The 25,621-nt window shown below is 43.4% G+C and overlaps 1 protein-coding gene across 1 annotated transcript in view; it reads left to right on the top strand.

Moving 5' to 3' along the window:
• flt4 (fms related receptor tyrosine kinase 4) overlaps positions 1-25,621 on the top strand; it is a 116,192-nt gene that overhangs the window by 85,742 nt on the left and 4,829 nt on the right. Inside the window, exons 11-27 of the mRNA XM_070552725.1 lie at positions 1,927-2,062; positions 2,585-2,693; positions 6,132-6,491; positions 6,873-7,019; positions 7,622-7,753; positions 8,429-8,535; positions 11,091-11,226; positions 11,619-11,723; positions 13,063-13,176; positions 13,759-13,847; positions 14,476-14,614; positions 14,698-14,792; positions 19,498-19,620; positions 19,776-19,887; positions 20,036-20,135; positions 20,311-20,416; positions 20,504-20,628. Of these exons, the coding sequence (XP_070408826.1) occupies positions 1,927-2,062; positions 2,585-2,693; positions 6,132-6,491; positions 6,873-7,019; positions 7,622-7,753; positions 8,429-8,535; positions 11,091-11,226; positions 11,619-11,723; positions 13,063-13,176; positions 13,759-13,847; positions 14,476-14,614; positions 14,698-14,792; positions 19,498-19,620; positions 19,776-19,887; positions 20,036-20,135; positions 20,311-20,416; positions 20,504-20,628 (2,235 nt within the window). The remainder of the gene's footprint in view (positions 1-1,926; positions 2,063-2,584; positions 2,694-6,131; positions 6,492-6,872; positions 7,020-7,621; positions 7,754-8,428; positions 8,536-11,090; positions 11,227-11,618; positions 11,724-13,062; positions 13,177-13,758; positions 13,848-14,475; positions 14,615-14,697; positions 14,793-19,497; positions 19,621-19,775; positions 19,888-20,035; positions 20,136-20,310; positions 20,417-20,503; positions 20,629-25,621) is intronic.

Here is a 25,621-nt window from a genome sequence, read left to right as displayed (position 1 = left end):
TGATAGGCAGTGTTAGTTCATTAGTATCCTGCAGCATTAACAGGAGAGGACGTGCAAACATCACCACTACTGCCGCAGTGTTGAAATTCTCTAGTCTGGAGCGGGTCAAAAACACAACATTCACTTTAAGTTATGGCATATTTGGTGCACAGATACTTTTGCATATTTGAAGTGTTTCCTCCCTTTGATGAAATATCTAGTTTGCAAGTATTTCAAGGTGAGCTTCTGTCACCCCTTCTTGTAAAGTATCACCAAACCTTCAAGCGTCTGTGCCGTTTAGGCGCCATGTTTCCGGCTGAGTGAATGCGTAAGCTATGCATTGTGCGTGGTGACATCGTTCACATCGTTCACATCGACTGGAAGGGAACTGTTTGTGAAAATGGCTAACAGTTCCTAAGAACTAAAGCAGTGGGAACTGGTTCTGAACAAGAACCGGTCTTCGATTCCTGCCCCTACTTACAGTCGTTATAAAGCCATACAGTCGTGCCTTGTACACAGAGTACTGATTGTGCTGTTGGATGTGTTTTCTGGATCTTATACATGTAATTGTAGTAATCTTACTAATAGCACTAACAAAGTAGACCCACTGGACCCCCTGCATTCTTGTGGGGACCCCTTGAGGGGGGTCACAGACCTCAGATTTGGAACCACTGCTCTAGTGGGCCCTGTGTTCACTGCCCAGTAACGTAGATCTAGACCAGAGCAGCAGCCGTCTTTTTTCGTAGATAAAAGCAGATTCGCTCTAGGATCACAGAACAGGTGTGACGTGTCAGCAGAAGCAGCGGTGAATGGTTAGAGCCAGTCTGGGGAGGCAGACCTGTCTGTGACCGACAATGGCCCCCTGACTGCCATTAGAAATCACGATGTAATCACTAGACACGTACTTAGAAGTCTTCACTAGAACATTGGGTCCCGGGTTCCAGCTCATGCATGACCAAACGCAGCATCGTGTGGCAAGAGTAAGCAGGCCATTCCTGGAGGAGGAAGGAACTGGTGGCCTTTGTTCTAACCTGACCTACGTCTAGAATAGAGCATCTCTGGGGCTTTGTTTTTTTGATTTATGTTGTGCTACCAGGTTTCACCTCGGACAATCCAGCAGCTCAGTGATGCTTTGGTTAGCTCATAAGTAGTATGCTCCAATGTTGCCAGGCATGCATACAAACACACGGGGGTGTACAAACCTCTAGCAACCTCTAGAGTTGTTGCAATGACATTTCAGCAAGTCGGACTGGTCTGCCCCATCAGGTTTACTGGCTGGGTTGACGGATGACCTCTGTAGGTTGATCATTTTCATTTTCATTAAATATTGTGGCATTCTTTTGTTCCTAGAGCATTACTCCTTCCTCGTCAGGATGGAGATCCAGCAGGATTTCCCCCCTCCGACTGAGATCTAACGTGTTCTTATTGTTGATGAGCAGCGTGAGTGACTGCTGACCTGTTCAGCGTGTACCCCGTTTCTCAGTGTTCATCTGTGAGACAGGCATCAACCCGACCAGAACAGAATAAAAATACAGAAGCAAGTCACTGAAAAAAGTCACGCTACGTTAGTTGATTTTTCATTGTTGTACTGTTCTTATCATACAGCGAATTTGTGCACTCTGCTGATGAGTTTAAGGAAAACTAAGCATCTTCACCTTCCCCTCATGATGTCCTTTAAGCAAAATAATAAAAAAAATAAAGAAGCCAAATAATTTCATGTTTCATTAGCTCCACTATGATGTTCATACTGTGGATCATGTTAATGGGAACGGTTGTTTTCCATTAGCTGCTGGGACACTTGCCACGACTGCCTCGGCTCTGGACTGATGTCAAATGCAATAAAACGCGTGGAGGGAAATAAGAGGACATGGTTGGATGTGTTTCTGCATTCTTGTCTGATGCACATGTCAACGAGGAGGGTGTGGGTGTGTTTGTGCTCGTTTCCAGGGTCCGACGAGACAGAAAAGGTCGGAGTGACAGGAACTCGGACTGTCACAACTGGCAGGAGATTAACTCAGAAAACGGCATCAATGAAATTGAATCGATTGAAACGTCTGTGGAAGTGGTGGACCATCGGCAAAAGGTTCCTCTCAACTGTTTGAAGCTTTTCTAGGATTAGACTTTTTTAATATACAAGAAGAATTTATGAGAATGTAGAAATAAAGACATGATTGGGATATGACACAGTCAAGAAAACATCCATGTAATTGACTTTTCCCTGAACTGTGATGTTTTTTGTCCTAAATTCTGGAGCTCGATAACAGAATTAGTCAATCAGGAGCTGTTTCCACTGTAGAAACATTTACAGCAGTTTTCCTCTCCAGACTTCCTGTAAGGCTCTTATTCCTTTATGTATATATAAACACACCTAGACACATGAATAAGGGGCAAGTGCCTGCACATTAATAAACTATTAGAGGAAACATCACAATCACGGATACAGATGTCCACACGTGCAGGAATCCTGTTTTTATCCTTCACATCTGAGTGGATTCAGCTGTTTTTTTAGTGTCAGCATAAAATAAGCAGCATAATGTCCTGCACCGTTAAAATATACACACTTCCTTTATAAATGCAAGGCTCATTGTCTTTTCTTTACTAATAGATTGTGAGCAGACTTCAGATACGCAACGCCAGCGTTTCTGTCATGTACAAGTGCTCCGCTGAAAACAAAGTGGGAAAAGATGAGCGACTGATCTACTTCTATGTAACCAGTGAGTATGCTGGCTGTGACCAACGTCACACAAACACAAATAATAAAATGTTTGATGTCACAAAATCGGAAGATTTAGGGTGAATTGCTAAAATTATATAAAAAAAATGCACTTTTTAAAGATCTTGTATATTAAGAGAAAATCAATCTATCAAAGCAAAGATCAATGTGAATCAGTAGTTGACCCCAAAACTTATAAAAGTCGGTGTAAACAAGTACAGTCAAGGGCTTCACCTCTCTGTGGACGAACTTTTTCCCATTTTTCATTGAGAGATTATTTTAATTCAGCCTAAATGTGGAGGGTTTTCCAGCATGAACGGTCTGTTTAAGGTCAAAGAAAAGATTTATATATATATATATATATATATATATATATATATATATATATATATATATATATATATATGTATATATATATATATATATATATATATATATATATATATATATATATGTATGTATATATATATATATATATATATATATATATATATATATATATATATATATATATATATATATATATATATATATATATATATATATATATATATAAATCACAAGACACTTCACAACAGAAACTGAAAAATATTTTAAAACGGTTATAAAAAATATAATAAAAAATAGGAAAAATTGAACATTTTAAGTTAAAAATGAGAAGAAAGAAAATGAATATGAAAAGTATTATGTGATCCAGGGAAAGACAGAGTTGGTAGAAACAGGGACCAAGAAGATGAACCCTGAAGTTGACTGGCAGCCAGTGAAGCTGGAGGAGAAGCGGGGTGATGTGGGTGTGTTTGGAGGACTTGGTCAGAAGCCGAACACAGGCATTCTGAACCACCTGTAGATGGTTCAGAGAGGTTCTGCTCAGACACGTGAAAAGAGAGTTACAGTAGTCTAAGTGTGAGGAGATGAAGGTGTGGATAACTGTCTCAAGTTCAGACCGAGACAGAATGGGACTCAGCTTAGCAATGTTCCTGAGATGGAAGAAGGAAGAGCGAACAAGATAATTGACATGAGAATCCAGGGTGAGAGCAGGGTCAAAGGTCACACCAAGATTCCTGACAGAAGGTTTGGTGTGGGAAGCAAGCTGACCAAGAGAGTCTCTGACTTTGGGAACCAGCTTGTCTGGGGCACAGATGAGGATATGAAGCCTAATGTATACTTCTCTGTCTGCATCAGTGCAGAGATATGCAACGCCATTATGACAGAGTCATGTCCAACCTTTTAACTCTCAGTCGAAAGTGACGGAGACCTAGCTTGTGATTGGTCAGGACACTGCTTCCTTTAAACATGGTACAGATTAAAGAATGCGCCACGGAAAACATCCGAAAATATAAATGTTTATTCACCCGTGACTGAAGAAGTACAAAGATGCGGAACAAGCATTTTATTCGTAGGCTGAAATGACAAGGAACGTGGGTTTAGAGGTACCAATCGCCTGAAGAGATGGAGGACAATGAGGGATAAATGTGTCCATGGTTAAAGTCTCCGAAATACATTGAAACAATATAAACACTATACAAAATCTTAGACCAGATACGTGCCAGTAATGGTGACAGGTTACCCAAAAAAAGCACTACATCCTTTGTTGTCCTGGCGGGGAATTGCTTTGCAACAATCCACATGTGATGTAGAAGTCTGAAGGAAAAGCCTCTCTGTGAATCTGTTTGCGCGACTCACACTCGAGCTGATGGAGGAGCAGAAATCAGGCTTCAGTCTTGTCTTCATTCAGCTGTAGAAAGCTCCCAGCCATCCAGGTTTTAATAGTCTAAACAGGAGAGTAACAGCTGCAGCTTAGACATCTCATGGGGCTTAAAGGAGATGTAGAGTTGGATGTCATCTGCATAAAGATGGTAGGAGATTCCTTTAGAGGAGCTCAAGATGTGCTGAAGAGGAAGCAGATAGAGGAGGAAGAGCAGAGGCCCCAGCACAGAACCTTGTGGGACACCATGGGTAAGAGAGGTGGTGGAGGACCTAAACTTGGAGATGGCCACAGAAACGGAGCGCTCAGACAGACAACAGGAGAACCACTCCAGAGCAGATCCTGACAGGTGTACCCAGTCCCTCAGCCTAGTAGCAGGTGATGGTCAACAGTGTCAAAGGCTGCAACCATCCACTACAATGTCTGGTGGTGTAGGTTTCCTCCAGATGGATTAAGACACAGCTTCCAGAAAGTTCTGCTTTTTGTTGTCTTTTAGCACAAGTCATGACCCTTGACTTCAACCACCTGCAGTACTTTAGATGTTGTTCTGTGTTTTCTTTAGAGCCAGGATGTGTTGCTTTTTAGGTCCTACAGTGATCAGTTTGGTTAGCTTTGTAACAACAGTTTATGAAATAGTAATTTTAGAAAATGCATTTTGTATTTGCTCAGGTTATCTATGTCAGATGTCAAACATTATTGTCTGACTGTGATTTCTGACCCAAACCCCCAATGAGGAAATCTTTGAGGGGCCGATTATTCACAACACTCCTGGTTGCTGTAGAAAGTCAGATTCAAGTTAGGAAGGCTCACTACATTTTACAAACTGTAAATTAGCATTTTGATGCGCACCAACAATTGCATAATATGTATAGATTTCCCATTTTAATCAGTAATAACAATAAAATATGATGATCCTCCTGGTGTTTGCTTGACATTTGTGTTAAAAACATTTAGCCACTCCTCAACAGAGCTTGAATTTATTATGATAAAATAAAACATTTTTAAAATCATCACAAACAGTTGGAGCTTGTCTTAGTTCCTATGGCCTTTATGTGTATGGCACCAAAGTTTATTCCCTGTAGCACTTTAATGCCAAAGAAATTACTGTAATAAAACTTCACCAGGTTGAGAATGGCCTTCAGCATGTCCAACTGAGCGGCACAGGCAAGACTTTATTGGGATGCTCAAAACGAAGACCGTTCCTATCGACATTCCTGGGTTGGACTCCTCTGGATTTAAGTGAAAGCGTTCCCTATATATTTTTTTTGTTGTAATTGGAGGAATTGATTTATTTATTATAAATCTAAATATATTATTTAGGGCAGCAGTAGCTCAGGTGGTAGAGCGGGTTGCCTCATGATCAGAGGGTCATGGGTTCGATTCCAGCTCCCGCCAGGGGTATCCTGCTGTTGTGTCCTTGGGCAAGACACTTCACCCAACTTGCCTGTGTTAGTGGTGGTCAGAGGGGCCGACGGCGCCAAATGGCAGCCTCGCCTCTGTCAGACCTCCCCAGGGCGGCTGTGGCTACAAGTAGCTTACCATCACTAGCAGTGGGTGAATGTGAGAGTGTGTGAAAGCGTCTTTGGGTGTCTAGAAAAGTGCTATATAAGTTCAATGCATTATTAATATTATTATTATTATTATTATTATTATTATTATATAAAGAGTGCTTTTCATCATTTTACATCATAAAGCCTCATCTTGACCCCTCACTGCCCCCTTTCATCTTTGAAGCCATCCCTGAAGGCTTCAGTGTAGATGTCCATCCCTCTGAGACCCCCCTGGAGCAGGAGAACATGTCTCTGCGCTGCAGTGCTGACAACTACACCTACGATCAGCTGCAGTGGTACCGTCTCAACCCCCAGGCTCTGCAGGACCAGCAGGGTAGGCTTCCGGAGCTGGACTGCAGCAGCATGCACCGGTACGCTAAACCCCTTCAGGGCGAGCTCTTCTTCCAGAAAAACTCCAACAGCTGGGTGTCAGACTTCACGGTCGAGTCCGTGCGGCTGCCGGATGAGGGGCATTATGTGTGCACGGCTCAGAGCAGGCGCAGTGGCGAGAAGCAGTGTCTGTTCAGATACATCTCTGTCAAAGGTGAGAGGAAGGAGGAATAAATACAAGCATCAAACACACAGATTCACATCCTGTAAATGTTCAGCCCAAACACAGCTAATTATAGAGCAGAACTCTGTGGAGGAAACACACACACACGCACACACACACACACACACACACACACACACACACACACACACACACACACACACACACACACCGAGGCACTAACACATTTTTGGAATTCATTCATGTTCTCTGCTCTGGATCACCTTGCATCACTCCCCCTAGGACAGATGTACATTTTAATAGGATTTTGTAGATTATTTTTCACGTATTATTTACTTTTGCTTTTTCAATCGTACAAGACTACAGGCCCATGGCTCTGACGATGACCGATGCTATTGATTTATTTTCTAGCCCTGGAGGCGCCGCGGTACAAGCACAGCCTCACCAACCAGACGGTGAACATTACCGAGTCTCTGAGGATGGAGTGTGATGCAGACGGCCGACCTCTGCCCCATCTCTCCTGGTTCAAAGACAACCAGCCCCTCCACCAAATGTCAGGTGGGAAAAACACACCTACACACTCGTTAACACAACTGGGCCCACCTTCTGTATCAACCACCCACCCACCCACACACACACACACACACACTGGCTGGAAGTCAGAATCATATCCTAGTTGAAAACTGGTGGATTGTTTGTTTAAATATTGAAATTAATATGATTCATGATTTGGTAGCACGTGGAGTGTGTGTGAGTAAATGTCCAGTGAATGGCTGATATTAAAATTCAGCCTGACTGTCATTACTCGGAATGTGTGTATGTGTCTGTCTGTGTGTGTGTGTGTTTGTGTGGAGTGGGGGGTGGGGGTGGGATTCTGCATTTAGCCTGTCTGATGAGGTGCACACCTCAAGCGCACGTTGGAGACAGGGAGCATTGCCGACCAGCGCTCATTTCTATTCTCTGTGCTATTCCTCTTGAGGTTCTGTGGGTTTGATTGACAGCCGATGCTCTGGGTTTAGTCAGACATGAAGCCTGACGTGTAGAGTGATAGAATAATAGATATCTGGAGTTGTGACTCGATCCCCCCCCTTCCCCCCTCCCCCCAAAAAGTGCTGTTTAATAACGTTGAGGAGTCATGGAGTCATGCATTAATCATGCAGGGGTCCAGCTGCAGGATTCAAACCGCACCTTGAGCATCCAGCGGGTCAGAGAGGAGGATGCTGGACTTTACACCTGCACCGCCTGCAACCAGCGAGGCTGTGTCCAGTCTTCAGCTGCTGTCAGGGTCATCGGTGAGACAGCAACACACGCACGCACACATGCGCACACACAAACACACACACACACATGCAAACACAAACACATAAGCATGCACACACACAAAGACACACACACACACACACACACATAGTTCATGCCCTCTTTACCCTTGAAAAGTGCTCGTCGTTACTCTACTGCCGCTGACGGCCGTGTGCTTGTGCTCTCTGCTCTCCAAATCAAACCCATTGACTTGTTGGACGTTTTGTGTTCAGAATGAATCATTAAGAGGAATGACTGGAAGTGGTTTCCACAGAAGACCCAAACACCTTAAAAGTCTGCTCAGCAAACTGATTCCAGCTGGGCGACTCCAGTCCTCGAGGGCCAGTATCCTGCATCTTTTTGTTACTTCCCAGTTCCAACACAGTTGATTCAGCAGCTCATCAAGCTCTGCAGAAGCCAGCTAATCTCCTGCTGATTGAAATCAGGTGTGTTGAAACAAGGAAAACAGTAAATCATGTGGGATAGTGGCCCTCGAGGACCAGGATTGCCCGCCCAAAGGTTACTGGAAAGGAGCTGGGGTCAATGTTTTGTAAGGCAGTGCCCCCTGTAGACGCCTTGGGGTATAAGCTGTGTCAGGGTGGGGTGTTGTGTTTTAGTGGTAAAACCATTTATACCCACATGTTGTTTTTTCTGATCTCTGCGATCAGGTTCGAGTGACAAGGCCAACGTGGAGATCGTGATTTTAGTCGGGACCGGTGTCATCGCAGTTTTCTTCTGGGCTTTGCTCATCCTCATCTTCTGCAACGTGAAACGGGTCAGAGAGCACACACTTTTCTTCCTCCCTGTTAACCTATAACCCCTGTCATTTTAAACAGGCTGCCTGCATTTTTTGTGATTTTTTAGCTTCCAAAGAAACGTTTGTTTATGTTGTGACCTGGCTGTCAGCAGGCAAACGGAAAGGAAACCTTTTTTTTTTACAAATGCAAAGATGCAGTTCATGTAGTGGTGAAAAACAAGTCTTCAGGTATAGTTGCAGGTTAATAATGGTGTACAGTTCCAGCAGAGTAGACCAAAAGCTGAGCTGGTGATCAGAATCAGCCACATGATCAGACTCATCTATGACTGGCAGTCTGAAGATCAGACATCTGATTTCTCTTGGTGAAAGGAGCATCGCCAAGTAGCAAACAAAAAAAAAATCCTACATTTTTCCTGAGCTTTGAACTCACCTTCACTGAGCACTGAGAAACACTATAATGGATCTTCTGAGTGGACGTTAACACTTTCAGAATTGAAACTAAAAAAAGGCAATGTACTCTTAAGATGAATCAGAGTCACCAAATCAGAGCGGCCAGGATCCGTGTCGCAGGTTTAACACCTTCTCTCAGGATATTTTTAACTTCTGATGAGTTCCATCTATCTCTAGTAGAAGGTAAATACTAAGCAGACAGACCAAGAGTTTTATTCTGATCCGTCCAGGGGTGCAGAGGTTCACACAGCAGCTCTTCTCAGAGTTATTTCTCATTAAACTCAGTCAGCCCATAACTCTATAGGAGGACCCCAGAAAACACATTTATCCTGGTATGAAGCTCTTTTCCTTCTCAGACAACACAGATGTACGTTTAAGTGCTCGTGGCTGTAATGTAAGTCCCAGACATCTGTAAACAGTCACAGTGACTGATAGCTGGACGGCACACAGGAGCAGACTTTGAACAACAACAAGTGTCTTGTATAACTCTGACCTTGTCTCAGTGATCTGAAGAGAAGTTTCTGTTTGATTTTCTTTCATTTTAGACTCAAAACTGTTATTATTTAAACACGGTGTTCTGTTCTACTGTCGTGTCTCTAAACAGACATTCAGCAGCTGCAGCTTATTAAAAGCACATAAAGATGTGTTACAGCAGGGGTGTCAAACTCAAACTCACAAGGGGCCGAAATGAAACTCTGGGACCGAGTCGAGGGCCAAACTTGATATTTTTGAAAAAGTGATGGCAAATTTGCACATTTTCTTTATCAACATGTATGCAATTTTGAACCTTTAAATGTGGAAACAAACTTATTTCTGCATTAACACTGAATGTGGAATAACCAAATTACACACGAGCAAGTCGGTTTTAAATAAAACACATCAGTGGTATTCATTACTTGTAGTATATTCAGCATTTTTAAAATCTATTCAGGATTTATGTTTTCTTGTTTATTCATTTTTCTTTATTTTATTCTCCTTTTTTCTCCTGTAATACGTGTCATCGCTGCTGTGACGTCTAGCTTTCCCCACTGAGGAACAATAAAGGGATTTTCTATTCTATTCATCTATCTGCAGCCTTTCCACTTCCTGTTTACTGTAGGTTAAATCTTTTCTCACGGGCCAACAACAAAATAAAAATATCATTTTATCTTAAATGAAAATGCAACATCTCACCTGTTAACTTTCATGTTTTGGAGCAGAAAAAGAGCATAAAACCAACATATTTAAAGCTCAGTTTGCTCCACTGGTTTACTGTGATGCTCACCTGTTCCAGCCAGATACCTGCATCATGGGGTTGATCTGAGCTGAGGAGGAGACTCCTGTTGTTTTGTTCATCTTCATCATAATAATGACAACGTTAGATGACAACAGGTGCTCACATAGGTTTGTGCTGATGAACATGTCTGAGCAGCTTGACCACGTTGTTGTGTGTCGGGGAGGAAACACGACAGCAGCCACAGAGTCGTGCTGGTATGAGCGTGTCGCTGTTCACTGGAGTTATATCAGCTCTGTCTGGACGTTAGATGGAAAACTTTCTCTTTCAGCCGTGAACACATTACTGAGCGGTTAAAATCTCTGTTTCTGGGCTTCAACGTCAGAAAATAGCTGAGTGAACTCGGCGCTGAGTGAGAGGAGTGTAGTTTGTCAGAGACAGCGGAGCTGCAGACACCGGCAGCAGACGCTGGAAAAAACACAAAGTAGGGGGCGCTTCGGCTCCGCGCTGACGCCGCAAAGCATCATGGGAGTTAGAGTCTTTGTGGTAAAATCGGCCAGCGGGTCAGTTTTAAATATTTTTGATATTTATCTTGCAGGCCACATAAAAAGGCTCCGTGGGCCATGTGGCCTGCAGAGCATTTTTATGTGGGCCTTCTGTCTGACACGTGTGTGTTAGAGCATCACTGTAGATGAGGACGTCGGATCAGTGGTTTGTCACAGCTGCTGTCAGTCTAACACAAACTCCTCTGCCAAACTTCCTTCACTTCCTTTAAGAACATATTGATCATAATCTGGTAGAAATAAAGGAAAGTGAATTTGTTCGCTAACATTCTTTCTTTCTCATTTTGCCTCCAGCCTTTTTTCCATGTGCTCACCTTAAATGACCTGAGTGTGTCTCTGAGCTGCAGGTTAACCCAGCAGACATAAAGACGGGTTATCTGTCCATCATAATGGACCCGGGGGAGGTGCCACTGGACGAGCAGTGTGAATACCTGCCCTACGACTCCTCCCAGTGGGAGATCTCCAGAGACAGACTCCAGCTGGGTGAGCCGCCAGGAAAAGTGGGACAGAAAGCATGGCTAGAGGCGTTGTGTGTGTGTGTGTGTGTGTGTGTGTGTGTGTGTGTGTGTGTGTGTGTGTGTGTGTGTGTGTGTGTGTGTGCGCGCGCACGCTATGGGGATGAGGGAGGATACTGAATTGTTTTAATAGTTTGGATCAGAGCCAGCTGTGCAGAGAGCTACTTTTGAATATTCACTTATTCCCAGAACAAACAGGAAATGCATCAGCTCCACCACAGCATCTCATGGAAACATGTTGCAGCTAATACTCTTAAGTCCTTCCACTTTGATTCGCTACGCGTGTCCAAAGGCATCTGTGTGTGTCCTCTGGTGAGACGTGAGACAAACTGTGTTGTTTTGTCTGTTTCTTCCTGACAGGAAAGGTTTTAGGTCACGGAGCTTTTGGAAAGGTAATAGAAGCGTCCATCTACGGCACTGGGAAGAGCAGCAGTTTGGACACAGTGGCGGTCAAGATGTTGAAAGGTGAGACTTGGCTTTGGTTTGGAAATGAGTTCTTCATCCTTGTGGAGCTGCTGAGGGACTCTGTGGAGGCTAGTTGTCCAGGTGTTTTGTAGACTCGGACGTGGGTCTAAGTGTGTAATCCAGCCCCTGCACAACCAAAGAAAGCCGGGTCAGTATGCTCATGCTCAGTGATGTGTCCCTGGTTTAGGGACCTCGGGGTCTCAGCTCTGCTTTTTGCAGACGATGTGGTTTTGTTATCGTTTTTAAGCCAGGACTTTCTACACACACTGCAGAAATTCTACAGCTGAGTGTGAAGCATGGATGAGAATCAGATCCTCATCCAACCGTCTTCCTCCCACAGGCTGACACCATAGTGTTCAAGATGAACCCCCTGATTTGGACTGTGGTGAGGAAGAAGAAGCTAAGCTCTTGATTAATTAGTTATTAGCTTTAGATCGTGACTAACATAACTCGGCCGTGGAGATAAGATGAGCAGCTCCGTAATCCAGCGTGAGCCTGAAATAAAACAGCTGCTGCTCCTCATTGGAAGCAGCCTGTTCAGGTGGCTATGACATCGTATTTGATGGTTTAGCTCATCAGATCTGAATTTATCAGCATGTCAGAACTCATATCTCACCTAATCAGTGGTGGCTGGTGAGTATTTTTTGATGGGATACTCACTAAAACATTAGTGTCAAACGCGATTCAATAAAACGTGTCAAAAATGTAAAAATGTAATTATTATTTCATCATATTTCAAATGTAAAACAAACATCAGTTGAATCATGAATTAGAAACATGTTCACATTATGAATGCATTAAACATAGCCTCATTGATCATAATTCTAATAATTTGCACCTGCAAGTTGCAGTTGTGATGACTGAGCTGTTTTCAGATGCGGTAACCACATATCACCACCAGGGTCCGCCAATGTGCCATTAACCCGAACACTTCTCCATTATAAAAAAAAAGCAGCAAACCTCTGAATGAATCTAATAAAACCCAATCAGGTTGCTGCTCTGTCTTTGCTGAATGCAGAGAAGAACCATTCAGATTCCAGGATTTATCAAAAGCTGCTGGGGCTCAGGTGTTTTGGGTAAAACTGCAGGTGTGAGATGAAGAAAAGTTTCTCCTTGAAAACTAACAAAGTCTGCTTTTGTCAACAAACATCACTTGGCTCGAGCCACATTTTAGTCACAACTGCCCGTGTGTGAAGCTGCTGAAGCAGCAGTCACACCTGCAGACCCCAAGAGCCGCTACATTTGTTTAGGGGAAAATATACATGTATATAAAAAGTCTGGTGTAAAAGGAAAGGCCTGCTGTCCAACAAAGAAGAAAGAGAAACTTTGTGTGTTTCAGATGGAGCCACAGCCAGCGAGCACAAAGCTCTGATGTCAGAGTTAAAGATACTGATTCACATCGGGAACCATGTGAATGTGGTTAATCTGTTAGGAGCCTGCACCAAACCCAACGGTGAGTCCAGACCACGCTTTAATGCTTCATCACTCCTTTATATTGTAAAAGTCCACCCCATCCATCCATCCATCCATCCATCCATCCATCCATCGTCTAGACACGCTTCTCCATGCAGGGTCGTGGGGGGGGGCTGGTGTCTATCTCCAGCAGTCTTCGGGCAAACAGGTGGGGTACACCCCGTACAGGTTGCCAGTCCATTGCTGGGAAACACAAAGACACACAGGACAACCATGCACACACACCTAAGGACAATTTAGAGACCAATCGACCTGACAGTCAGGTTTTTGGACTGTGGGAGGAAGTCGGAGTACCCAGAGAGAGCCCACACATGCACAGGGAGAATGTGCAACACGCAGAAAGACCCCAGACTGGGACGTGAAACCAGGTCCTTCTTGCTGCAAGGCAACAGCGTTGATCACTGTGCCACCGTGCAGCCCTGTTGTTAAAGTCAAATTAACATTTTCCTTTGTTGTTTCTATGTTTTTCCACAGGTTTGATGTTTTATGTCAATGAGAGAGAGAGAGTGTGTGTGTGTGTGTGTGAATGAGTAGTTATCATGTCCATCTTCTGCTTCCTCAGGGCCTCTGATGGTGATTGTGGAATACTGCAAATATGGGAATCTGTCTAATTTCCTGCGAGCCAAGCGGGAGTTCTTCCTTCCTTACAGGGTACCAAGACACACCAGACTCTGACTCACGCTAAACTCTACTATTTTTGTCTCTGCTGTTAAAACCCCACTTTTTCTGTACAACACTGCCACTGTGCTGTTGGGCGACCCCTCCAGGATGGGATGTTTGAGCAGGGTTGATGTTTTACCCCTTGGGGTGACCGTGGCAGGGGTGAGGTGGTGCTCGCTCCTCAAAACTAGAAAAATAACACCTGGGGTTAATTGGACACAAGTAGGGACATGGGTGGGTTGGAAATAATAAAGAAAAGAAAAAAACAAACACTACAATTGAGCCAACACTCTACACAGAGGGTTTGCAGCAGCAGGATTAGTGAAAATAAAAAACTGAGAGAAAGACCAGCAAAACTTGAAACAGCACATACAGGGTCCATTGGACCCGACCAGGACCGCAAGAAGCAAGACCCTGGAAATGCTCACAGGAAGACTCACTACTGGAAGAAAGTAATGAGAAAAAAACACCTGGGGTCCATCTGACCCCATTAGGAACACAGGAGTTTTTAGCTGGATTTTCATTTGTATAATTTCTACATCCGTTTTCAGTTAGCGGTCAAAAGTTAACACGTCATTTTGTTTCAATTCTGGAGATGATCCGTCTGTGCTCTGCTCAGGACCGCTCTCCCAAAACCCAAAGCCAGGTGAGGCGGATGATTGAAGCGGGTCAGATGCACCAAAGAACCTGTCAGCCACATCATGTGTCCTCCTCCTCATCATCCAAGGAGTGCAGTCAGCACCCTGTGGTGGAGAAAAGTGAGTCATTGTGACACCATGAGGGTAAAACTGACCTTTGACCCTTTGTCCTTCATGACTCTTTCCTGCGTTTCCCTCTCCAGTGGATGACCTGTGGAAAACGCCGCTGACGATAGAAGATCTAATTTGCTACAGCTTTCAGGTGGCCCGTGGGATGGAGTTCCTGGCCTCGAGAAAGGTTAAGTGTTGCTCTCTCCTGTCAAAACGACTAGATGAGCTGTGCTGAGTGGAGATTAGCGTCACAACTTCAGTTCTTATTTAGGGTGGCCATGCGCTGGCTTTTCACTCCTCTGTGCTCCGTTTTTATTCATGTAAAAGCTGTTCAAATGTTTGATGCGTTATTATAATTATTAAAATATTTACAGCCACAGACATGAAAATAATTTCCTCTTCACGGATTTCTTCTGTTTTTGTATTTTGCCACTTTAAAATGGTTCAGATCAGCAAATATTAAGTAATTGATAATTGACCCACACTTGTATAGCACCTCTCAGAGTAAGGACTCCAAAGCGCTTTACACTACAGTGTATCATTCATCCATTCACACACACATTCACACACTGGTGGGGATGAGCTACGATGTAGCCACAGCTGCCCTGGGGCGCACTGACAGACACAGTAATGTTTATTCACATGGCACTTCTCATAGAAACAGTCACAAAGTGCTTCACAACAGCAAAGTGGTAAAACAACAACCATATGATGCCATGAAGAGTGACTACCAAACTTAAAAGGCTTAACGGCATTAAAGAAAGCTTCAAAGGATAAAATGAATACCACAAAATTGACATAAGCTCAAAACTATAAATCATAAAGCATAGAACAAAGCTTCACTAAATAAAAATCAGTAAGGGTTGTAAAAAGCCTGAGTAAACAGCTGCATTTTCAGCTGCTTTTTACAGTTTTTTTTTCAATTGCTAAAACTCGTTTTTCTAAACTGCACACACAAAACCCCAAATTCCTAAACCGCGGCTTCCCTTTGCAACAAAACCCAGCCATCACACATCGTAACATGTTCCCAAAGTGTTTTCATTTGGTAAACACAGCCACATTTTCACATGACACACACACATACCATCCATTGCTTAAACACAAGTAGCCTTTGGGTGAACACTACCAAGCATGGAAAGAACACTGAAGAGCAAAACTGAAAACACAATTGTCTAAATGGAACACAATGAATTACACACTGAATGTATGACAGTGCCCACTTTTCTCTGAGACAAACATTAGACATCACACAAATTTTGAGACAAAACATTTAATTTTTATAGTTAATGTAATGCTGTTACAGTAATCCAGCCAAGAAGAGGTAAAAGCATGTATCATCGTAACATGCTCTTTCTTAGAAAGCATGGTTCTAAGCTTCAAAATATTTCCTAACTGGAAAAGAAAGTTTTTGACAAACTGATTTGTGTGTCAGAGTCAGCCGAGCTGAAGAAGCCACTGTACCCAGGTGACCTTTATTACTTGGAGCCTACTCCCAGGAGCGATAACTAAGGTCTCTGTCTTTCCAGTGTTAAGCTGAAGGAAGAACTTCTCAACCAACATTTGATTTGAAACAGACAATCCTTTAAGTCTCTTTCCAGAGTATTCCTCTCATCCGATGGCACCATGTAGTAGCTGACAAGCATATCACACAAATAATGGGTCTGTTTTTAAGATGGCGACGTTACGGTTTTTATTTATGAATGTGCTTCTGTAGACGACAAACAGAGCTAAAACACGTTTTACGAGTATTATTCTCATCTTGTGTTGTGTTCTCATATATTTATATTTCAAAGACTTACTTGTTCGAGAAAAGTTCATTGACTCTGCATCAGCCAAGGTATTCCTTAAATTTGAAGCAGGGTAGTTTAACGCTACTGGTTGGCGCTCTATTTCCTATTGCATGGAGATTAGCGGAATTCTAGGATGTCCAAGGAAGATCTCGCCTTTGATTGGCTAGAAAGGCTCTACTACGATTAGCTGTTTCATTTAGCAGCAAACCGACTGCCCTCGCTAAGTGCAGACTGTGCTTCTGCCACCAGCAGAAAGTGATTTTGGGGGTTTTTGGAAAGAAAATGTGAACTTAGCACTATAATAACCATTCTGTCCTGTTTTCCAAAACATTGTATGTGAATTCATAATCTTGTTGCATTTATCAAACTGTTGGACTTACTTTATATCTCTTGGCTGTCAAGTATTAGAGTACATAGGATAAACATATGTGCCTTGCCTGGGTATGACATTTATTAAAACTGCCCTATTCTGCCCAGTTGTGTGCATCAGGTCTGTTTCTTTTCTAGGATAATGAAAACTGGTGAAAAATAGGTCTAAATCATTATCAGCTTTAGCTTAATTTTTGATTAAATGATACACATTTAATCTGATGATGAGAGATGTGCTCTAACTTGTTAACAGCCTTAACTTATTAAAGTGAAGACATAGGATAGTCTAATAAGTAATAAGATAACCCCAATAGAGCTAAATGGAAATAAAAAGTCAGTCTAACAGTGATAAAATGCAACAAGATTCATTACAAGTTCACATTTGACATTTTAAAGGTTCGTTTATGAAAGAAACTGAAACTGGTTTGTTGCAAAACAAGAAAGGATGTTTATTATAGCGATGACTACATTTTCTTCAAAAAACTCCTCAAGATCTGGCTGTAAACTTAAAAACCTGCAGCAAGGACAACTGTTTCCTCTTACACAAAATAGCCAATAGCCAATCATAGGAGAGCCCTTCTACCCAATCAGAGGCAAGAAAGGCGGGACCTTCCTTGGGCATCCTAGGATTCCAAATGATGCCTGCGGGGCAGGGGTTGTGCGTAGCAAAAATAAGTGACATGTTGCTTACATTGTATTACAGTACATGATGAGATAATCACTTTTATGGATTTCTGAAAAATCATAATTTCTGAAAAGGGAAAACTCTGGAAAGTTACTTTAAGGGAAGACATGCAACTCATTCTCACTGAAGGATCAGTAAAGCATGCCACATGCAGATGTTATGATATATTGCTGAAGTTGTGGATTGTCTACCCTAGGGTAAGAATGTATAGTAATAACAAGGGGTCTCAAAACTGAACCCTGTGGCACTCCATGTGTAATATCAGCTGTTTCAGAATATATCTGATTTGCCAGCAACGCTTCAACCAGAGATATTAAAATAATAAATCAATTTTCCATTATTTATCCAACATGAGAAATACATTTCAATACATGGTTCCTTCAGTGTGTCTGGGGTCATCCTTTAGGTCTCCTTCCAGGGGGACATGCCTGGAAATCTTCACCATGGAGGTAAAAAGTAATCCACATCAGAAATATTGTCTGTACCAATTTGATTATCTTCAGTCGAACTATAACTACAACTACACCTATCTATTCCTCTTGCCGAATTTCACAGAAAAAAATCTGACTGACTAGTAGAGGTCTCACACGCTACATCTGGAGTTGGGGAACTTGTTCTAATGGCAGAGCTAGCTGGAGAAATGCTGCCACTGCAACACAACCTGCAAAAACACATAAAAGAAAAAAAAAAAAGAAAAACAAGATGGCCACCGGCCATGACAAGGACTTAATAAAAAAAAAATGAAATTTTGGTTCCATCTGTTACAGCAAGCAGCCCCAGACCACCACATTACCACCACCATGCTTGATGGTTGCTATGATGTTTTGCTAACATGTTGGGTTAGTTTCACACCGGATTTATCGGGACACAGCACCATTTTGGAAGGCTAGGGGGATCATCAGAATGACTCTTCTGGCAAAGATGTGTTGCTTTTGAGGTCCTTTGGCCTACTTCATGTTGTCAGACAGGTTCAGGTAAAGTTCTTCCTGGCACTCGCAGAGTACAGACGCTTCTCTTTTTGCTCCCTTATCTTTTTTCCCAAGGCTCTTTGTCCTGTCTGCCCACAGAGCGCTTGTCTGCATTTCTTCTGAAAACCCTATTTTTTAACCATGGATTTGATAAATTGGTCATTCCACACGATTGATAAGATTTTTTCAACAATGAGAACGGAGCAGGGGGCTCCCACTTGCCCGCAGTGGACACACCCGGCGGGGTATATGCTGGATTCCTAGAAGGAGTGGAAGATCGTATGCCTCTCCCAGCTGTCCATTGAGGACGTTGAAGACGTGTGGATATTTGGCCTGATGATCACTGGATTTCTCCTGATTGGAGTGGGAGGATATCTGGTTTTCTGGTAATTTGGGAAGACTGGAGCGATTGGAGGGCGACCCGCACCCACGGAAAGCACCGTCCGTGTGGAGACCTCACAGACTGGGACATTACTCGAGGTGAATCGTAAGCTGGACAATGTTCTAGCTGCGATACCGGTATTAGTGCGCAAAATGGATGCCATCTCGGAGAGGGTCACCGGACGGTATGGACAAGCTTAAAAACCCAAATTGGCTTCACTGGAGGACTTGAGTGATCAGTTTAAACACTGAAGGCAGAGAGGAAAATTATCTCAGCCTGACCCAAACAAAGTCTTGTTATCCGAATCTGACGCCAGAGCAGCCTCGAGATGCTAACAACAACCCCCCACGAAGGAATGCAGACAGATGCTGTGATAAATGTGACAAATATGATAACATATTAGAACCAGCAGAGATCTGTAGTGAATAAAGTTGTTACAGGACAGCTCAACTTGGTGGTCAGTCAGTTTAAAGTCTAAAAATGTATCTTCAAAATACCGTCACAATCCAGTCACACACACACACACACACACACACACACAGTCACTTTCAATGTTAATTGACCCTAAGAGTGTAAAGTTGTTTATCCACTCTGAAAATATTTAAGCCTCCTTCGAAAGAGGACTTCTCACACATGCACGAACTTCTATTTGCCGAGCACTGACAAGGGTGTGTGTGTGTGTGTGTGTGTTTCTGCAGTGTATTCACAGAGACCTGGCAGCACGAAACATCCTCCTGTCAGAGAACAACATTGTGAAGATCTGTGACTTTGGTTTGGCCAGAGACATCTACAAAGATCCCGACTATGTCAGGAAAGGCAACGTACGTCCTCCTCCTCCTCTCTGCAGCAGCAGCTACACTTCCTGCTCTCTTATCCATCCGCTGCAAATAAACAATAGGATACTTTGTGTTTATGAACCCGCCCATGTAGAGGTGCTGTTTAACAGCTGATTGTGTGTCTGTCGATGCTCTCACAGGCTCGCCTCCCTTTGAAGTGGATGGCTCCAGAGAGCATCTTCGACAAAGTCTACACTAGCCAGAGTGACGTGTGGTCTTTTGGAGTCCTCCTCTGGGAAATCTTTTCTCTTGGTAATTATAAAATCAGAAAAGAAATCATTTTATTACAAACTCCAGCAGGAGAGTCCGGACCTTCAAAATGTTTTTCTGCCTATTTATTATTTGTTGGCTTCAAGAAGGAAATTAAAGGCTGCCCTTCTTATCCAAACACCCCATCCAGGTGCATCTCCATACCCCGGGGTTCAGATTGATGAGGATTTTTGCAAAAGGCTGAAGGATGGCTTCAGGATGAGAGCACCAGAGACGGCCTCCCCAGAAATGTAAATATTTCTTCTTTCTGTCTCCTCCTCATTCTGAGGGAAAAATGGCCTTTTCCTGCCAGATTTATGTAACTGCTCAGACCAGTTCGTCATTCAGTTTACACCTACGCACAGGAAACTGGATTACTGATAGATGTTCTTCTGTTGGTGTGACTTTGCTGCCCTCTGCTGGTAGATATGGCATCATGCTGGCCTGCTGGCAGGGTGAACCCAAAGAGAGGCCCACGTTTCCTGCTCTGGTTCAGATCCTGGCAGACCTGCTGCAGGACAACAGCCTGCCTGTGAGCTTCTCGGGATCAACCCACCACTTTATGATTGTTGTTGGGGTTTTTTCTCTAATAACATCAGTTTGATTTAATTCCATTCAGGATGGGAAGGATCACAACCCCCTGAACAACTCACAAAACTCAGAAGATGATGGTTTCTCACAGGCTTCATCCCGACCTGCATCTGAGGAGGAGCTGAGACAGGCTTTCAGCACGATGTCCACCAGGTATAACACCTTCTCACAAGAGCTCAAAACTAGACCACATTGCTCCTCAGTCTCATATAATACCAGGCTGACTGAGATCTTGTAATGGTTATTTTACATTATTTCCATGAAACAAGAAAGATGTATTTATTTATTTATTTTTGTAGCTGAGGCAAAGGTTCAGGAAGTTTACAGAATGTAAACATATGGGTAAAACTCATGTGTATATTTAATGTTTTTAGTTAACATTGGTGACATTGACGTAACATAGTTTCTACGGAGCCCATCTGGTGACATTGATGTAAAAAAAAACTTGTTGCCACGAGCTACTTAACACGCTCCCACCATCGACATACATATATGGACAATGGGTTTCCATACTTAATACGCTCCCACCATCGACATACATATATGGACAATGGGTTTCCATAGCCTCCAATAATACGTTTTTTAAGCCAAAATGGGAGGTGGCCACCACCATTTTGACCGTGTCACAGGTTCCGTCAAGTCCAGACAATTCCACAAAAGGGAAGAGAGGTGGAGCTGAGGGTGGCGCTGTAAGGCTGGGATCAAATGACGACACCCGTCGAGCTGAAGCTAATGTAGCTATAAGCTAACCTGAAGCTAACCCACAGCTAGCGCTGAGGTGGGAGCTAAGCTAATGGAGGTAGCTACCTAGCTACAACCGGAGTTAACGGCACAACACCAGAGCTTCTGAGTCACAGATACCCCGGGCTGACCGCTGGGTAAAACCGAGTGAAACACAGAGGTCACCCGAGAGCTTCACAAGCCGCACAGCAGACAAGCGCCGCTGTGATCAGAGATGCGCAGAGCTGCCGATGGGGAGAACCGGGTGGAAAACATCGGTTTCCATCCCAGAGCTCCACAAGCCGGCTGCCCACAGACAAGCACTGCGGCAATCAGAGATGCGCAGAGCTGAGGGGACCATACCGATAATCGGAACCCAGCTCCACCAACATGTTATGTTTCAACCCATTTTCTAAAATGCAGGGTTATGTTAAATGCACTGGGTTTTACCCTATTACATTTAAATTTCATGATTAAACAGTACATGTTAAAATCTAAGCTCAGCTAGTGCAAGAGTGGCAGTGACCTAAAATGCATAAATATAATTTTACTTAATGAAAAAAATGAAGTGGAGACTCCTTGGATGCTCTATTAGCGCAATTAATGCCACAGCAAGTCATTTTGTCCAAAAAATTGCCCAAATAATATCCAAAAAAAGAACGCACAAACGCTACAACTAATGGTCTAAGTTCTCCAGAGGACCCCCTCCCACCATAACTACTAGTTGGGGCTCTTTCTGTGCTGGTGCCATTTATTCTGGAAATCGTCAACAACAGCATTTCGACTGGAGTGTTTCCAACCACCTTTAAGAATGCAGTTGTATATCCTTTACTGAAAAAACCTGGCCTGGATCATACAGATTTTTCTAATTATCGTCCGATTTCCAAACTCTCGTTTTTATCCAAGATTATTGAGAAAGTAGTTCACACTCAACTTTCCAGTTACTTAGGAGATCATAGCCTCCTCAACCACTTTCAGTCTGGCTTTAGACCTCACCACAGCACAAAAACTGCACATCTTCGTGTATTAAATGATATCCTGGTGGCAAATGATTCTGGTTCCCGTGTCCTTCTGTTACTCCTGGACCTCTCTGCTGCCTTCGACACAGTGGACCATGACATCCTACTTAGGAGGTTGGAGATGAGGTTGGGGGTAACAGGGATCCCACTCCATTGGTTCAGATCATATTTGTCAGATAGACAATTTAGTGTTCACATCGACAGTTTTTCCTCTCCATCTACTCCACGTCGCTGGGGTGTGCCTCAGGGTTCGATTCTAGGGCCACTCCTATTCTCGATTAACTTATTGCCATTGGGGATGATTCTGACTAACCTTGAAATCAAGGGCGTCAGTTTGTTTTCAGAATTGCTGGGGACAATAACCATACACTTGGGTGGGGTTTAAAAATTGCTGGGGACAATAAAGTAGGCTAGCACAGGGGTCGGCACCCCGCGGCTCTGGAGCCGCATGCGGCTCTTCCATCCATCTGATGCGGCTCTCTGTTTGTAAAATAATGAATGGATATTTAAATAAAATGCTTTATATTTTACTGCATTAATTTTACATCTGTATGCCAATTCTACATGTAAAGATTGTCTGCCTAAACCTGAACAGTTCCAACCCGGTCTTACCGTGAGACCGGGTTGACGCGTCACGCTTGTGCGTAATCATATAGGCGCATTCTGAGCTGAAGAGGATGTGAGATTCTGGGATTCTCCTCAGACGGCTCCTGGATGTGTCGCCACATTGGAGACAGGAACAAGCACTATTCAGCCAAAGTTTCATAATCAGGGAACATTTTCTAAGTGACAAGTCTCTCTGAGAGACAGGGTTTGGAAAACACTCGCTTCAGTGGGAGGAACCTTCCCGCATGCGCTCTGGTTCTCTGGGTGGCTCTGGGGTTAATCAAGTTTAATTGTTTCTCGTTGCAACAATCTTCACAGGAAGGCAAACAGTTAAACGGCAGGTTACAGATATTTCCATTTGACTGTTTATTTTGACAGATGAACTCAAGGATGTTGCTTGGTTTGAAAGAATTACCCCGACGCACACTGATGCGCATGGATGAGCTGACATTTTAATCGTTAATGCACATTGCGGAGGTAAAATATTCCCATCAGAACATCAGAGCTTTATACTGGACACTGTGTTCAGCGCGGCTCGGAGCGCCCACGGTGGACAGTGAGCTGAAGATCTGGGGTTCCAGCGCAGTGCAGAACCACGGCGCATGCGATAAGATTTCCTCCCACTGAAACAGTCTGGAAACCCGGTCTCTCTGAGGGATGTGTCACTTGGAAAAATGTTCTTTTTATGAAATTATGAAACTTTGGCTGAACAGCGCTTGTTTCCGTCTCTAATATGGAGACGCATGACGCGTAGAGACATTTGATCACGCACAAAGTTTATGTGGAGCAGAAGCGGTCGGGCCACGGCGGGTGAAATGTTCCTAGCCTACATGAAGTGTAACTGTTTAATTGTAACATTAATGTGTTACTGGACACGCTGGTCTGGTTGGTTAGACCAGTGTTTGAAGTGGAAAACACACACACACACACACACACACACACACACACACACACACACACACACACACACACACACACACACACACACACCAATTAAAATAATGCTGACAGCGTGGACTAGAAGCCAGGTGATGGTTTACGTGTTTAAATGATGATCAGGCTGCTGTAAAATGTAATCTCCATCCACATCCAGACACAATTATCCTCTATTCTTTCTCTAGTTGCTCTGCTCTTGTCTGAGCTGATAGCTGACGGTGCGCGCGACGCGCCTAACTAGCGGCTGATGCACATTTTACGCATTTGGAGAGGTGGGCTGGATGCTTTGCTTTTACTGGAAGATGGTCCACTTAACGCACGGGTGTAGACTACATATTAATGACAAATGAATGTAAATTAAATTGTGAGTTTTTACTTCATATTTTATAAATAAAAAGGACGGGGGAACACATTTATGACGTCTTTTTAAACGAAATTTGCTAGCGCGACCTGCCTGCTTCACTTAAGTCGCTGCTTATTAAGGTCCGTCCAACATTACTGTGGGAAATGGGTAATAATGGCTCTTTGATGGGAACAGGTTGCCGACCCATAAGATCTGAGCTGGTAAAACAAAAATCCTCATCAGCAGGCGTTTTTGAAAGTGGGGGGGACACAGCTGCCAATCACAAATTTTGCCGGGGACATGTCCCCGGCGTCCCCGGTTAAAATGACGCCTATGCTTGAAATACGTTATCACCTTTACGCAGACGATTACCAGATTTATCTGGCGTTAAGTCAACCTGACTCAACACGCCTCCTTGTCGACTGTATTACTGCAGTTAAAGGCTGGCTGTCGGAGAACTTCCTTTGCCTTAACGAAAACAAGACCGACGCCATTCTTTTTAATCCAATAAATCTAAAGCATGCACCTGGTGACTTCCCTCTACCGTTTTTAAATCTTAAATCCTGTGTATCCAGTCTGGGAGTGAAACTTGACTCTGATCTGTTAATGAGTTCACAAATTAACTCTACAGTCACGTCTTGGTTTTTCCAACTACGTTGCATCTCGCGCTTAAAGTCAATAGTCAAACGACCTTAGCTGGAGTCTGTTGTTCACGCCTTTGTAAGAACACGTTTAGACTATGCCAATTCACTTCTTGTTGGTGTCAGCGCCTCAGCATTCGAGCGTCTACAGAGTGCAAAATGCGGTGGCTAGTTTCCTGACAAACACCTCGAGACGCTGTCACATTTCACCCGTCCTTGCACGCTTGCACTGGCTGCCTGTTAAATACTGCATCCAATTTAAGGTTTTGACCTTTGTCTACAACATTCTGAATGGTCAAGCCCCGGCTTATCTTTCAGAACTGATAAAGCCTTTCTCCAACCAGGAACCTGAGATCTGCAGATCATTTGCTTTTGTGCGTCCCGAAAATGAGGTATAAATCTCGTGGAGAGCGGGCCTTTGCGTTCACTGCTCCTAAACTCTGGAATGCTCTCCCCCTTAGTGTTCGACAGGCCCCAGAACTGGGTCGATTTAAGTCGGGACTGAAGGCCTTCTTCTATCATTTAGCTTTTATTCAATGATCTAGTTTTTAGTGTTTTTATGTTTTATTGTGGCTCTGTATTTTATTGTTGTATGATTCTTTTACAATTTTTTTTATTTTACCTCTTACCTCCTATATGACTTTTATCTGTTTTTATCTTGGCGTTCGTCCTTTTTACTGTGCAGCACTTTGGTCAGCTGTCATGCTATTTTTAAATGTGCTATATAAATAAACATGGTATGGTAGACTAACAATCGTGGAACAGTTTTCAGGCGAGACCGAGGCTCAGACTAAGGCCTTTCCCTGGAGCTAGCTCTGTGGTCACGTGGGTCTGATGCTCATTAATTAGTCATTAGGCATTTAATACACTTAAACAGAAGA

This window comes from Nothobranchius furzeri, chromosome 1 (assembly GCF_043380555.1).
Source record: "Nothobranchius furzeri strain GRZ-AD chromosome 1, NfurGRZ-RIMD1, whole genome shotgun sequence".
NCBI lineage: Eukaryota > Metazoa > Chordata > Actinopteri > Cyprinodontiformes > Nothobranchiidae > Nothobranchius > Nothobranchius furzeri.
This window is presented reverse-complemented; position numbering and strand designations above follow the sequence as displayed.